Below are 16,482 nucleotides of genomic sequence, written 5' to 3' on the forward strand. Positions count from 1 at the left end.
TCAGAGGCTTTTTTTTTTTTACTTTTAAAAGCATTTTTTCTACAACCTCTTCGGCTGAAAAAATGCTTTTAAAAGTAAAAAAAAAAAAAAGCCTCTGATGATCGTGCGGCTCAGCTGGGATAGTCATTTAAAAGAAAAAAAACAATTTTTTTTCTTTTAAATGCCTCTGACGATCCAAGCGGAGTTGCCTGATCGTCAGAGGCATTTAAAAGAAAAAAAGCCTCTGTCGATCAGGCAACTCATCTGGGATCGTCATAGCCTTTTGGAAGCATTTTTTTTACAACCTCTTCACCAAAGAAAAAATGATTTTAAAAGTAAAAAAAAAAATAAAAAATCGGCCATGCCCCTCCAGTCACATTACCCACCACCACCACCAAGTCACACCCACAGAACCAGTAGTAACAAATTTTAGATTTCACCACTGCCTCAGTGGGCCTTTTCTCCTGGTGACACTTAATTTTGTTTCACCCCCCTTAAGGAGTGAGCATATTTGAACTCTTCGGAACCTCCACCCGTCATCAAATGTACCTTTAGATGCCTTCAGAACAGCTTTCCTGTCCGGGGGCTTCAGAGTTGCTGGATCACAACTCCCATCAAATCCAGCCGGCAAGACATTATGGGAATAGAATCCCAGCCTAACTCATATCAGAGCAATTCCATTTAGTGAATGCAAGCAAGCCTCCTTGTGGCAAGACACACAAGACGCACAAAGAAACACACCGCTGGCCGCTATATACAGAATGTAATTTTATTTACTCAGCAATCCAAAATAATTCTCTTTCTGAGATACAAAAATAATTAGAAGCATTTAGAGCAGCACCCAGGTTTAAAAACCCGGAAGGCAAAGCAGGATTTCAACAGGTCAGTCAAATGAGAACCAGGAGACCCCTCTCTGGCCGCCTTGCCCCAGCTGTTTTCCACATCTGCAGAACACCAGCGTGGGAAAGGCCATTCTGGGAAATAACTGGCCACATTCAGTTGAAAAGAATTGAGTGGAGGAGGAGGAGGAGCAGGAGGCCACTTTGTAGAAACCGATGTTTTTTTTTTTTTTAACTTTGGCAACTTTTAAGATGCGTGGACTTCAACTCCCAGAATTCCCCAGCCAGCATGCTGGGAGTTGAAGCCCACGTATCTTAAAAGTTGCCAAGGTGGAAAACCTGTGATAGAAACAGATACGTTAGCTTTCTGATGAATTTTTTGGGAACTGCTGCTCAGCCAGGAAAGCAGGCCTGCCTTCATAGCCGTTTCCATCACGTAGGGGCCTTCTTGGTAGCGACCTCCCACTTCTGGAACCTTCCACAAAATCAGGTATGAACCGCCACTGCCCTACTGTCTTTTCAGGATGCAGATGGCACATATGTATCTATTACATACATATATTACATTTAAATACCTTGGCCTTTCTAAGGTGCACAAAAGATTGCAGCCCCTTCCCCCCCAACCCACATAATTTATCCTCACAGTCACAAAAAGCGCAATTAAGGCTTAAGAATTGTGATGGCCAAGATCAACTAAGCTATAATCTAAATTATAAATATATCTTTAGGATGAAGAACTTATCTTTCCGCCCCAAATCTTGTCCACGTGTTTCTCAGTCAGCTGCTTTCAAAGAATGTTTCTGAAGCTTTCGAGGGCATGAAACTGAGAAAGGCAGATTGAGAGTGTTACATATGGTCCCTTTTAAGGGTTTATTTTCTTTTTTAACTGTATGATTCAAAATCACTCGGAGAGTTTGGCGGATAGCAGGAAGTTAAGATGCAGAAGGCAGGAAAATGAACATTCTGAAAAGCTTTTGTTTTGTGCCTCATTTATCTTGATTGTAATTCCTAGAAAGAAATTTAAAATCACATTTTATTTTCTGGTTCATCGGTTCTCATAGCAACATACCCAGCCTTTTCCTTCTTTGTTGCCTTCACAACCATCTGGCTAACAGCTGGAGAGAGGAAAAAAGTGGCTGAAGCTTACTTAAAAAGGTTGACTCAGCCTTCCATCCTTTCTAAGGTAGGTAAATTGAGGACCCAGTTTGTGGGGACTTTGTATAAAAAAATATACAAAAGTATGAAGGCTATTGCTTAATGCATTGTAAGCCGCCCTGAGTCTCCGGAGAAGGGCGGCATATAAATCTAATTTAAAAAAAAAAAGATCTTGTAAAAGTTAGGAAAGGATTTAAAACCAGGATTGGCTACACTAGAGTCCTGTTCACACAACATGCTTAATTGAGCCACGGAGGCAAAATATCTGATGAACAGAAAACTGCAATTTGAAGGTATTTGGAATGTCTGCTTAAAGATGCTGGATATTTGAATGATCTATAGCAGTGATGGCTAACCTTTTTGCCATCGCAAACCGGGGCGGGGGGTGGCGTATGCGCGTGTGCCCACACCCATAATTCTATGCACCCTGCCCCCGCACATGCACACGCAACCCTCCACACTCCCCACACTCCTGGCATAGTAGATCCGTTTTTTGCTCTCCCCAGACCCTTTCTAGGAGTCTAGGGAGGGTGAAAATTACCCCCCCCAAGGCCCTCTGGAGGCCGGAAATGGCCTATTTGCCAACTTCTGGTGGGACCGGAACGTACGTTTTTTGCTGTCCGTGGCCTCCAGAGCCTTTCTAGGAGTCTGGGGAGGGCGAAAATGGCCTTCCCCACCACCACCCCAAGGCCCTCTGGAGACAGGAAAAAGCCTGTTTCCCTACTTATGATGGGCCCAGAAGGCCTGAAAATCAGCTGGCCAGTGCGCACATATGTGCTGGAGCTGAGCTCACATGCCCACCAATATGGCTACGCATGCCACTCGTGGCACGGGTGCCATAGGTTCGCCATCATGGATCTATAGCCATGGACTGAAATATAGTGGGTTGAAACTTGGAATTCTTATAAATACCATTTTTAAGGGGTCCTTGGTGCTCTCTGAGCTTGGTTGTTTTCTTGCAGGCATTTTATTACCCAGCTTGGTAACATCATTAGTGCTAAAAGAAAGTGAGGTTTACTCTCTGGTTTTATACTAGTGGCTTGCCCTGACAGTGTTGAGTGTTTTTGGTGATTCCTTTAAAAATGTTTTCTGTCTGAGAGAATAAGAATTATTCCTGTAAAGAATATAGCCTAAGTAACTCCATATTAACCCTTTACATAACCTAAGCTATTAAGCTTTGTAAGATATGTAGAAAAGGGAAGTGTGTATGACGTCTGTTTTGAGGAAACAGAGATTTTAAAAAAACAGTTTTTTAAAATCTCACAGAGAACAACGACCGGGGTCTTGGCGAATCAAAAAAGAACTTACCCAAACTTTAGTGTCTCAGTGTGGACGATCCAGCTCTATACAGTAGTTTGCACAAGAAATAACTTGCCATCCACACTTATCTGAAAAAGTGAAAATCAGTAAAATTTATGCTGATCGTGAAACAGGGAGACTTTAATTTCAGCAGAAAAAAAATTAAAATCTGGCTGATCTCCAGCAGTCTGTTCTCCCAAGGAAGCCCACCAATCTCTTAGCAGAGGGCCTTCAGAAGCCATCAAGACTAATAGCCACTGATCCTCAGGTCTTCCAGAATCTGACCCTAAGTCAATAAATTGGTAGCCGCCTGCAGTTTTCTTGGCAAGATTTCGGAAGTGATTTGCCATTGCCTGCTTCCTAGGGCTGAGAGAAAGGGACTGGCTCAGAATTACCTAAGTGGCTTTGTGCCAAAGGCGAGACTGGGACTCATGGTCCCCTGCCTAGAAACCAGGAGACTGTGAGTTCTAGTCCATCCTTAGGCATGAAAGCCAGCTGGGTGACTTTGGGCCATTTACTTTCTCTCAGCCCAGCCCACCTCACAAGGTTGTTGCTGTGGTGGAAACAAGAGGAGGAATGTGTATTATTTATGTTTACCGCCTTTTTTATTCATTACATTTATATGCTGTCCATCTCGCCTTCTGAATTATTATTTTATAAAATAATAAAGGCAGGATAAAAACCTAATAAACATATTAAAGTGGCTTTCTTTTGCACATGAGATCCTGCAAAATTTATTTAAGACCTACCAGATTTCAGATGTTTATTTGTTTAAGAAATCTATACACTTGCTTCGGTCCATCGGAACTCTAGGCAGCTTTATAGGGTGCATAGTAAAATAACAACAACTCCAATCCTGATCACAATTTTATATTCAATAAAATAAAATAAAACTACCATATATACTCAAGTATAAGCCGAGTTTTTCAGCACATTTTTTATGCTGAAAAAGCCCCCCTCGGTTTATACTCGAGTGAGGGGGGGGAAATGCCTTTAAAAGCCTCTGGCGATCCCAGCTGAGTTGCCTGATTGTCAGAGGCTTCTAAAAGAAGCACTTACAGAGCTAGTTTACTGTTTTTCTTTGAAATAAATATTCAAAAACATTTAACCTACTGATGCCTCAATTAATGTAATTTTATTGGTATTTATTTTTATTTTGAAATTTACCAGTAGCTGCTGCATTTCCCACTCTAGGCTTATACTCGAGTCAATAAGTTTTCCCAGTTTTTTGTGGTAAAATTAGGTGCCTCGGCTTATATTCGGATCGGTTTATACTCGAGTATATACGGGTAAGTTGTTGACTCCCTAATCTATCCACAAAAGACCTCAGAAAAATCAGTTCTTTACAACTTTGGGGAAGGCCATAAATATAGGGGCCACCTTTACCTGGTGTTCCATAGACAGGAACCCTCTCTACTGAAATCCTCAACCAGTGGCCTCCCTCTCCTCACATTTGAGCAGATATTCTACCACTCAAGATTGGGCAGGCAAGTTTTATCAGGCAAAAGTAGATAGCCAGCCCTTCAGACTGTATCACTCAGGTTGTCAGACTTCGATGCTATCTCAAAATAAATGAATTTCCAAACTGCCAATCTTTAAGGAAATCTTCCCTTTAATTGAGCACAGCAACTGGATCATGACTCGATGTGGACAAGACTGACCTTTTGCCCCCCAATCCCTCCCTTTCCGATCCCCAATTATCTGCTTCTCATTGGCTATCTTCCAAGTCACTCCACTGACTTCTTGTCTCGTCATTTCACAGGAATGTCCCCCCCTCCCTTCATTTCCACGACGACCCAGCTTCAAAGGGATTTAGCAGGCAAAAGTTCAGGGCTTATCTCTCTCCTCTCTATGCCAGCGGTGAGACGCTGACATAGGTTGGCTAAAGGGGATAAAAGACCCTCACCCTGATTCGAAGTAGTTTACTCTCAAGAAAGGTACCTGTTGCTTATGTTTCTGAACATATCATTTAATATTTATGAATCTAGGCAACTAATATTAGGAAATTGTAAAATTAGGAAACCAGGCTGCATTTACAATTGTCTGTGCATCCTGCAGTCATGTGACTATATTTTACAACGCACTTACTTTCATTTTTCGGCAAAACCATGCCCATAGTGAACCATTGGTTCACTTAATGACCGTGGCATTCATTTAACAACCACCGCGAAACAGGGTCATAACCATTTTACAAGCATCATGACTTATGAGAAGGATGAGCAGGCTCCATTACAGTCATAAGTTAAGGTAAAGGTTCCCCTCACACATATGTGCTGTTCCAGTGCTCATCTCTGTTTCAAAGCCAAAGAGCCAGCGCTGTCCGAAGACATCTCCATGGTCATGTGGCCGGCATGACTAAACACCATAGGTGCACGGAACGCTGTTACCTTCCCATCAAAGGTGGTCCCTATTTTTCTACTTGCAGTTTTTATGTGCTTTCAAACTGCTATGTTGGCAGAAGCTGGGACAAGTAACGGGAGCTCACCCCGTTACACAGCACTAGGGATTCGAACCGCTGAGCTGCCGACCTTTCAATCGACAATCTCAGTGTCTTTAACCACTGAGCCATGGCGTCCCTAGTTATAAGTTCAAAGGAGGCAATCGCTAAACAAGGACCACCTCTAATAAGAAATACTTCAAGGTTGAACTATTGGACCGTTGATGATTTCCAAGCTTGGCTGTGAACTCTGAACTGTTACTAGGGTTTTATTAGAAGATTTACTCCCCCACCCCCCCAAGAAAAATAAGCCCGTTTCCTTCTTACCACAGCAGTGCTTATGGCCTCCATAGAAAGTTCAGCAAGTTCTGCAGGGTCAGAGGTTTCAACCAGCAATTCTGAACATTCAGGGCAGCAGGGTAGGCGAGTGGGTGGGAAAAGAAGAAACAGATTGGTTAAAAGATGAAAAGCCAACAGGAATTGTTAGGAAATGGTTATTTGTCTAACTAGTTGGTCAGGCAATATATAAACCAACAATATATATTTGCAGTCAGAAAGGTATTATATTGCTTTAAGACTGTATTGCATCATCCTGTATCCTGATTGGCTAAGCCCTGTAGCCAATGTACTTAAGGGAAGTCAGGATCATGGCTTGTGTGGATACGACACCATTTTACCTGCTTATTCTTAAATACTTGGGAGCAGTGCTTCTCAAACATGTCGACTTTAAGACACGTGGACTTCAACTCCCAGAATTCAATTCTGTCAGTTTATGCTCCCGTGTCTTAAAGTAGCCAAGTCTGGGAAACACTGACTTAAGAGCCTTCAGCTCTTCATAATTGAGGTTTGCGAGCTATTATGCCTTGTGTTTCATGAGGACGCAAGGAACGTCTTTAGACCCAGAAATAGAGCATTTCTACGGGATGCACGGCACAGATTTGGACATCTATGGAAATTCTCAGTCATTCAGGTCATGGGTGTCTGGATGGTGGGGAATGGAAGGATTTATACTCCTTGCAGACAGTTGGGTCATAAATCCACCATCCAGTCAGAGCTGAAGAAGCTTCTTGGATGAGAAGCTTCTTCCTATTGGGGGCGAATCACTGGCCCCCACGGAGAGGGCGCGCAACTTGGGTGTCCTCCTGGATTCACGGCTGTCTTTAGAAGAGCACTTGACGGCCGTGACCGGGAGGATTTTTCATCAGGTTCGCCTGATCCACCAGTTGCGTCCCTTTCTGGATCGGGACTCCTTACGCACGGTCACTCATGCCCTTGCCACCTCCCGCCTGGACTATTGTAACGCTCTCTACATGGGGCTCCCCTTGAGGTGCACTCGGAGGCTCCAACTGGCGCAGAGTGCGGCCGCATGGGTGGTAATGGGAGCGACATGGCGTTCCCACGTAACACCCCTCCTGCGCGAGCTGCACTGGCTCCCGGTGGTCTTCCGGGTGCGCTTCAAGGTTTTGGTTACCACCTTTAAAGCGCTCCATGGCTCAGGACCTGGGTACTTGCGGGACCGCCTACTACCACCAATAGCCTCCCACCGGCTGGTACGCTCCCATAGAGAGGGGCTCCTCCGGGTGCCGTCGGCCAAACAATGCCGACTGGCGGCCCCCAGGGGGAGAGCCTTCTCTGTGGGGGCACCTACTATCTGGAACGAGCTCCCCCCGGAGATACGGAGGATCCCGGATCTGCGCACCTTCCACCGTGCTCTAAAGTCCTTATTATTTCACCAGGCGGGCCTGGCCTAATTTTCTCCCTCTTTTATAAAAGATTTTTAATTTTTTAATATCTTTTAGCATTTTATATATTCAAATTTTAAAATTGGTTTTAAATAGTTCAGGGTTTTAATTTGTCTGGGCCAAAACTATTTAATTTGATTTTAATTCTACTTTTAAATTTTGTATGTATGTGTTTTATTGTTTGGCTGTGCACCGCCCTGAGTCCTTCGGGAGTAGGGCGGTATAGAAATCAAATAAGAAAAAGAAAAGAAAAAGAAGAAGCGAAACATCTTCAAATAAAAACCAGAAAGTCCAGATGCCTCTTGAAAAAAGCACCTTTGGGACCCAGATTTGAACGGACTCTTTTTCCGGGCATGGAAGATATGGCGGGCAGAGCCTTCCACACACAATGGCTGCATCTTTCCTGCTGGATGGGAATGGGAATTTGAGGGGTTCCAGTCCCAACACATGTGAAAGGTGCCAGATTGGGGAAGGAAAAGAAGCTGCAGCACAAGGAAACAACGATCAATGACCTAATAGCTGGCCATAAATACAATTCATAGAATATCCCAAAAGCACACATTCTGGTAGAGGACAGGCTCTAACACGAGTCCCAAAGCACGGAAGGCTAAACCTCTGGTCCCAGGGATTGACCCAGATTGGATCCTGCAACATTATTCCTGGGACAAATGTACAGGTAGTCCTCGACTTACGACCACAATTGAGCCCATTGCAGTTGCTAATTAGTGCAGGTAGTCCTCGACTTACGACCACGAGCCCATTTACCGAATTAGTACATGTAGTCCTACTTATGACCACAATTGAGCCCATTGCAGTTGCTAAATTAGTACAGATAGTCCTCAACTTACAACAGTTCATTTAGTGACCATTCAGTTACAACGGCACTGAAAAATGTGACTTACGATCAGTGGTGAAATGTAAAATTTGTTACTACCGGTTCTGTGGGTGTGGCTTGGGGGCTTAATGTGACTGGGTGGATGTGGCCACTTTTTTAAAAAAAAACTTTTAAAAGCATTTTTTCGGCTGAAGAGGTTGTAAAAAAATGCTTTTAAAAGCCTCTGACGATCCCATCTGAGCTGCGGCATCATCAGAAGCTTTTTTTTTTAACTTTTAAAAGCATTTTTTCGGCCGAAGAGGTTGTAGAAAAAAATGCTTTTAAAAATTAAAAAAAAAGCCTCTGATGATCGCACGGCCAGCTGGATATGGGGGGTGGGGGCAGGGATTTTTGCTACTGATTCTCCGAACCACCCGCTGCCATCGCTACCGGATCAGGTGATCCAGTTCAAACCGGGAGCATTTCACCCCTGCTTACGACCATTTTTCAGTTATGTCCTTTACAACATCCCCATGATAATGGCATCAAAATTCAGGTGCTTGGCAGCTGGTTCATATTTATGACTCTTGCTGTGTCCCAAGGTCATCTGATATTTTGCAACTTTCTCACACGTAAAGTCAATGGGGAAGCCAGATACACTTAACAACTGGGCTACTAACTTATCAATTGTAGCGATTTACTTAGCAACTGTGGCAAGAAAGTTCGTAGAATGGAGCAAAAGCTCACTTAACAAATGTTTCACATAACAACAGAAATTTTGGGCTTATCTGCGGTTGTAAGCCGAGGACTACCTGTAACATGATTGTTAAGTAAATCTGGCTTCCCTATTGACTTTGCTTGCCAGAAGGTCGCAATAGGGGATCACGTGTCCCGGGACACTGCCACCGTCATAAATGTGAGTCAGTTGTGAAGCATCCGAATGTGACCATAGGGATACTGCGACAGTCATGTGAAATACAGTCACAAGTCACTTTTTTCAGTGCCGTTGTAACTTCGAACGGTCACTAAACAAACTGTTGTAAGTCGAGGACTATCTGTATTTGCCTTCATTCGTGAGGTGGTTTATACAGGGTAGTCCTCGATATACAACTGTTCACTTAGTGACTGTTCAAAGTTACAGCGGCACTGAAAAATGTGACTTTTATCATGGTTTGACCCACAGCCGTTGCAGCATCCCTTGGTCATGTGACCAAAATTCGGATGCTTGGCAACCGGTTCATATTTATGACGGTGGCCGTGTTCCCAGGGTCAGGCGATCAGCTTTTGTGACCTTCGGACAAGCAAAGTCAATGGGGAAGCCAGATTCCCTTACCAACAGCATTGCTAACTTAACAACTGCAAGTGATTCATTTAACAACTGAGGCAAGAAAGGTCGTAAAATAGCCACAGCAAGAGCACTTAGGCTTATATACCGCTTCACAGTGCTTTTTACAGCCCTCTCTAAGCCGTTTACAGAGTCAGCTTATCCAGGGGTGGGTTCTAAAAATTTTTACTACTGGTTTTGTGGGTGTGGCTTATTTTGTGGGCGTGGCTTGCGGGTCATGTGACAATTCTTTAGGATTGAGCAGAGGTACTGGTCTACCAGGCTTTTAACTGCTTGCAGAGCTGTACCAGTTTACTCATTTATTTTTGCAGGCACCGGTCTACCATCACCTGCCTTTTAACACTGATCAGCTGTAGGGCGGCCCTTTGAAGCCCCACGGCAAGAGTTTAAACAGTTTTTTCGTTCTAGCCAATCAGCTGGCTAGCAGGAGGCAGCAATAGATTGGGGGCAGGAGGCAGCAATAGATTGGGGGTGGGGCCAAATAAAAGGTAAGAATAACGTGGGGCGGGGGGGCAGAACCGGTTCAGTGACATCATATCGTCACCGCTACCGGCTCGGTGGAACCGGGCCAAACCGGGAGGAACCCACCACTGAGCCTATTGCCCCCCAACAATCTGGGCTCCTCATTTTACCCACCTCAGAAGGATGGAAGGCTGAGTCAACCTTTGAACCTGGTGAGATTCGATCTGCCAAACTGCTGGCAGGCAGTGATCAGCACAAGTAGCCTGCAGTACTGCACTCTAACCACTGCGCAAACGCGGCTCTTAATGTTTCACTTAGCAACATAAATCTTGGGCTCCACTGCGGTTCCAAGTCGAGGACTACCTGCATGGTCACATTAAAGGACACACTGTTGTGGCCTGTCAGCGGCCTGTGCGGATTGTAGCTGATTCCGACAATGAGGAGGCTGGTGTGGTACTGTGGTACTCAGCTGGCGCTTGAGTCGGACAGTGAGGAGGCTGGAGAAGATGTGGTGCCAGAGGCAGGGATTCAGCCAGGGCCTTCAGAACCTCCAGAAGCTCCCATAAGTGAAGAGGAAGAAGAGGAGGAGCCTCTTCTCAATGCACGGGCGCGCAGAGCTGCCAAAAGGCAGGAGTGGCTCCTCAGGAGGAGGTCTCCTCGAGAGTAAGGCTTGGGGCTAATTGGCCACTCCCTTAGCCTATTTAAGGAGGAAGCTGTAGGGAACAACTTTCGTTCACTCTCCTTCGTTTCTGGATTCTCTGCAAAATTGCTTCTGGGCTTTCTGCCAACTCTAATAAGACTGATTACCTTATCTCAGAATTCTTGTAGGCTGTTAAGACAGTTTATTAACAGCCTTTGGTTGATAAAGACTGAGTTATTTGAGTAAAATAAGCTTTGTATAGAGTTTGTGTGTGCTGCGTTCTTTAGGGTCCGTAGCTGGGGCAGAACACACGTACCCCCTCCATACCTTAAAGGCTATCACTTCGCAGATGTCAATGCTGTCCAGCCTTTTTTTTTTTTTTTTAATTTATATGCCACCCTTCTCCGGAGACTCAGAGCGGCTTACAATGCGTTAAGCAATAGCCTTCATACTTTCATGACAGAAGGCGAGACTTGGGGGCGAATAAGAGAAGGGTTTTTTTTTTAACAGGGATGAGGCATTTTAACCGTAAAACCAATTACCTAAAGCAGTGGCGGGCTCTTCTTCAGTGAAGATCTTCATCTCTTCAGAAGGATCCATCTCTGGATTTTCTGTTAAGGAAGAACAGTTCAGACAGGATGGCCCATCAAGCCTCTCCCAATTCAGATTATCCCCCAGTTCAGATTATCCCAAAAGTTTTTACCTCTCCCCATAATCCATTTCTCAAAGAACACTTTACCTCCGGGAAATTCAAAAGCCAGTGCTGAAGGCCGGAGCCTTTTTCCTGAGGTGGAATGCAACATTGTGAAGCTGCCTAGATGGGGCAGAACCCATCCCCTCAAAAGCCAAAGTGTGTAACCTTAGGGGAGAGTGCAATAGCACTTAGCAATAAGCACTTAGACTTATATACCGCTTCACAGTGCTTTTACAGCCCTCTCTAAACGGTTTACAGAGTCCGTATATTGGCCCCCAACAATTTGGGTCCTCATTTTACTCACCTCAGAAGGATGGAAGGCTGAGTCAACCTTGAGCCTGGTGGGATTTGAACTGCCAAATTGCAGGCAGCCAGCGGGCAGTGGAAGTAACCTGCAGTACTGTACTTTAACTACTGCGTCACCGTGGCTCATGAGTGTTGTATTTTGTTTCTAAATTGTGTCTTTGGGACTGGACAAGCTAGGATAGAGAAGACGGCAGCAGTCCGTCTCAAAAAAGGTTTCATTTAATGTAGATGTGCAGTACCGGTAGTTGAAAATTTAAGAGTGTTTGCTTTATTACTCCATTTTTACAAATGGGGCAGGATTTGTATTGATGTCTGATATACACTGCTTGTCATTTGGCTTTCTTCACCTTCCCTGTGGATTTAACCAGCCAATGAGCAAGATAAGCTCATTTCCCTTCCCTGAATGTGTTCCAATGGAGACCGGACAACTAACTATCTGGATTCCTGCACTGAGAAGGAGGTAGGTCTGGATTCCTAAGCTGCTGTGGTCTAGAGGTGGAGCTCTTGCCTCACAATCAGGAGGTTGTGAGTTCGATCCTAGGTAGAAATAGATGTAGGGGTCTCCTGCTTGGGCAGGGGGTTGGACTAGATGGCCCTGCAAAGGTCCCTTCCAACTCTGTTAATCTGTTAAGAGGATGGCCTCACTGGATTCTACATCCTCTCTCTCTTCTCACTGGGTCAGGATAAGTTCACTTCTCAACTGGAGCGGGTAGGAACATGAGTCCTGGTTGCCTTTAAATAATTGTCTGCTTTTTAATTTGAAATTCTTGGTTTTCTCCTAAGCTGCCCGGAGTTACAACACTTTTTGAGTTGGGCAGCCACACACATTTATTAAATAAGTTTTAGAAAAATAATAATTACAGTGGTTTGGTGAGATGGTAAAGGCCTTGAAACTAAGAGATGGCGAGTTATAATCCTGCCTTAGCCATGAAAGTCCGCTGGGTGACTTTGGGTAGTCCCTTTCTCTCAGGGCAACCCACCTCACACTGTTGTTGTTATGGGGAAAATAAGAGGAGGAAGGAATATTAGGTTATGTTTGCTGCCTTGAGTTACCTACAAAGTAATAAAGGCGGGATAAAAATTTAATAAATAAATACCTCTCCCTATCTACCTTGGACTGCAAGGAGATCAAACCGGTCAGTCCTAGAGGAGATCAACCCTGACTGCTCTTTAGAGGGCCAGATCCTGAAAATGAAACTCAAATACTTTGGCCACCTAATGAGAAGAAAGGTCTCACTGGAGAAGAGCCTAATTCTGGGAAAGATTGAGGGCAAAAGAAGAAGGGGAAAGCAGAGAATGACGTGGCTGGATGGAATCACTGAAGGAGTCGGTGTGAGCTTAAATGGACTCCAGAGGATGGTAAAAGACAGGAAGGCCTGGAGGAACGTTGTCCATGGGGTCGCGATGGGTCGGACACGACTTCGCAACTAACAACAACAACAACAACATCTACCTTCCCCAACAGACAAAAGAGGGAACCTGCGTTCACCTTTGCTCCCGTACAGCTCTCACCTGCATGTGCCTTTTCATGCCTGCGCAGCTGAGAACGTCGGATGAACCTTTTCTCGCACTGGGAACAGGCGTAGGGTTTCTCCCCCGTGTGAGTCCTCTGGTGGGTGAGGAGCGACATTTTCAGCTTGAAGGTTTTCCCGCAATCGGGGCAGGAGAAGGGGTTCTCTTTGCTGTGGGTGGCTTTGTGAGCCTCCAAAGAGGCTTTCTGAATGAAACTCTTCCCGCACTCAGGGCAAGCAAAGGGCTTTTCCCCCGTGTGGATTCGCTGGTGCCGGGCCAGGTTGCTTTTATTGTGAAAACTTTTCCCGCACTCTGTACACAGGGAGGGCTTCTCGCCCGTGTGGACTCGCTGGTGTGTGTTGAGGGACGACTGCTGACTGAAGCTTTTCCCGCACTCTGGGCACTGATAGGGCTTCTCTCCCGTGTGGGTCCTCTGGTGCATAATGAGATGACACCTTGAGTGGAAACTTTTCCCACATTCCAGGCACGGGTGGCATCTCTCTTTCGCCGGGGCCTTGCTGTCTGCGGCGGAGGGATCCCCACCGTTGACGCTTTTCTTGGTGGACTCGTGCAGCATTTCCCCTCGATGCATTCTCAAGTGCAGAAGGAAACCTCTTTTCCGCTTGAACTTCTTCCCGCAGTCAGAACAGATGAAGGGTTTTTCCTTGCTGTGGGTGGGTTCGTGTTCGATAAGGCACACTTTCTGTATGAAGCCTTTCCCACAGATGGGGCAGCTGTAGGGTTTCTCTCCCGTGTGGATCTTGGTGTGCCTCATCAGATTGCCTTTATTGGAGAACCTTCTTCCACAGACGTTGCACAAATATCGCCTCTCGCCTGTATGGACCGTCTTGTGTTTACTGAGGGCCTGCTTCTTAATGAAGCTTTTCCCACATTCGGAGCACTTGTAAGGCCTCTCTCCCGTGTGGATCCTCTTGTGAACAATGAGGGACACGCGGCTCATGAAACTTTTCCCACAGTCGGTACATTTAAAGGGTTTGTCTCCCATGTGGGCCCTCTCGTGCAAGATGAAACTCCGTCTCCAGCGGAAACTTTTGCCACAAATCGAGCACTGATAGATCCTCTCTCCAACCATCCGTGTTCTCTCGTGCGTGTTCCTCTTGTGCTTGGTCAGATTGTTTCTGTAACGGAAGCTTTCGCCACACTCCGAGCACTGAAAGGGCATCTCCCCTGTGTGAACCCTCTCGTGCAGAATAAGGCGGTGTTTCCAGAAGAAGCTTTTGTCACAGTGCGAACATTTGTGGGGCTTCTCTCCTTTGTGGCTTTTCTCGTGACCCGTCAAAGCACATTTGGTTTTGAAACTCTTGCCGCACTCGGGACACAGATAGGATTTCTGTCCGCCGTGTGTGTTTTTGTGGACCACCAGGGCAGCTTTGCCATTGTAGCGTTTGCCACACTCGGAGCATTCATAAGGCCTCTCATCGGTGTGCATGCGCTCGTGTTCAATGAGGGAATATTTAAAGATGAAGGTTTTGTCACAGTGTGAACAGGCGTGCGGTCGGTCCCGGGTGTGAGCTCTCACTCTGTGCGCATTAAGGTATTTTTCAAGGGTGAAGCTCTGGTCACAGTCCGAACATTTGTACAGTTTTTCCGCCGTGTGGATCCTCTTGTGTATCCGAAGTAAAGACTTCTGATTGAAGGTTTTCTCGCACACAGGGCACGAGTACGTCTCGCCAGCGTGAATCTTCTGATGAACCGCCAGAGATGTTTTCCAGGGGTAGCTCTTCCCACACTCCGAACATTCGTACGGTTTCTCTCCAGTGTGGGTCCTCTGGTGCGTAATGAGAGACGATTCCTGCCCGAAGGCCTTGCCGCAATCCGAACACTGATAAGGCTTGTCTCCTGTGTGGGATCTCTCGTGTGCAAGAAGACAAGCTTTCTTGTTGAACCTCTTCTCGCACATGGAGCATCCATATCGCCTGTCCCCCGGATGTGATCTTCGGTGTTCAAGGAGCAATGATTTATTGGTGAAACTTTCCTCACACTTGGAGCAACTATAGGGCTTCTCGCTCGCCGGAGACTCCTCTTCTACTGTACAACTCTCTTCCACCACTTCGAAGGAAATCCTCCCGGGATCCACTTCCACTGCTTCTTCCAGTTGGAACTCTTGCTCATCCTTCTCCTGTTCTTGCTTGTCATCTGCGGAATTAAACAAGCGATTATCATTAGAGCTGGATGGACACAACTGCTGATAAAAGAAACAAATTAAAAATAAATGAAATCTTTTGACAAAGCACTCCAAAACCTATCTGCAAGTCAAGAATTTACTGGAAGGAAGAAAAAGAAAAAGATGGATGCCAATAAAATTTCCATCCAGCAAAGGAACAAACAGAGCAGTGATGGCTAACCTTTTCCGGACTGAGTATGCAAGGCATGGGCCCAAACCCCCATGCACCCTGCCCCCCATGCATGCGCACATGCCCCCTGCATGCGCCCTGCCCTGCATGCATGTGTGGCAAAGACCCAACCAGCTGGCTGATAGGAGGCGCGCGCACATGAGTGGCGAAGCTGAACTGGGGCGACAGCTCAGATGCCCACAGAGAGGGTGCTGCCTGCCACCTGTGGCATTCATGCCATAGGTTCACCATCACAGAAATAGAGGAAGGCCTTCAGAGGCCTAGCTCAGGCTCAAGCCTGTCTGCCCCAAATCCTCCCCCATCTCCTGGGTACCTCAAGAGTGAGGGGCACATGACATAGACTTTGTAACTTGTTAACTAACGTACTTACTTTGTATTTTAATTTTATTTTCTCTCTGTTCAGGTTTGTTAGCTTTTAACATTCCTAAACTGATAAACAAGCTGGAGACTAGCTACAGATAAGAAAAAATTTGTTAGTAAAATTTGGTTTATCTGGTTTATCTCTTTTGTGAAGTCCAAACCACCTTTTTCTTTACAATTAACGCCTCTTCTGACGTCAGACCCCATTTTAATGAACAAGTGATATTATGGGATGCAAATATGTAACCCGTTTGATTACATGTAACAGATTTTCTATGCAAAGGGAAGATTACTTTTATCCAGTCCAACCAACTTTTCCTCTTTCATTTTTCTTTGTTATGTTAGCAATAAAAGGGGATGTAAGCTAAAGATCCGGGTTCCCTCTTTTAATGAGAGGCATCCCTTTTGTCTAAATATTCTGATAAATAATAATAATAATAATAATAATAATAATAATAATAATAATAATAATAATAATAATAATAATAATAATAATAATAATAATAAAAAAATTTTTTCCTGT

The 16,482-nt window shown here is 45.2% G+C and overlaps 1 protein-coding gene across 5 annotated transcripts in view; it reads right to left on the minus strand.

Moving 5' to 3' along the window:
* Positions 1–734: 734 nt before the first annotated feature.
* The window catches only part of LOC117662564 (uncharacterized), a 36,363-nt gene continuing 20,615 nt past the window's right edge, over positions 735–16,482 (minus strand). For all 5 annotated transcript variants that reach the window (XM_034412006.3, XM_034412007.3, XM_034412009.3 and 2 more), the window contains 5 exons: positions 13,225–15,381; positions 11,255–11,323; positions 6,037–6,107; positions 3,282–3,361; positions 735–1,826 (listed from right to left, as the gene is read on the minus strand). In XM_034412006.3, the coding sequence (XP_034267897.2) occupies positions 3,317–3,361; positions 6,037–6,107; positions 11,255–11,323; positions 13,225–15,381 (2,342 nt within the window). In that variant the 3' untranslated portion in view covers positions 735–1,826; positions 3,282–3,316. The remainder of the gene's footprint in view (positions 1,827–3,281; positions 3,362–6,036; positions 6,108–11,254; positions 11,324–13,224; positions 15,382–16,482) is intronic.

This window comes from Pantherophis guttatus, chromosome 2, assembly GCF_059756535.1.
Source record: "Pantherophis guttatus breed Tessera chromosome 2, ASM5975653v1, whole genome shotgun sequence".
NCBI classification, from domain to species: Eukaryota; Metazoa; Chordata; class Lepidosauria; order Squamata; family Colubridae; genus Pantherophis; species Pantherophis guttatus.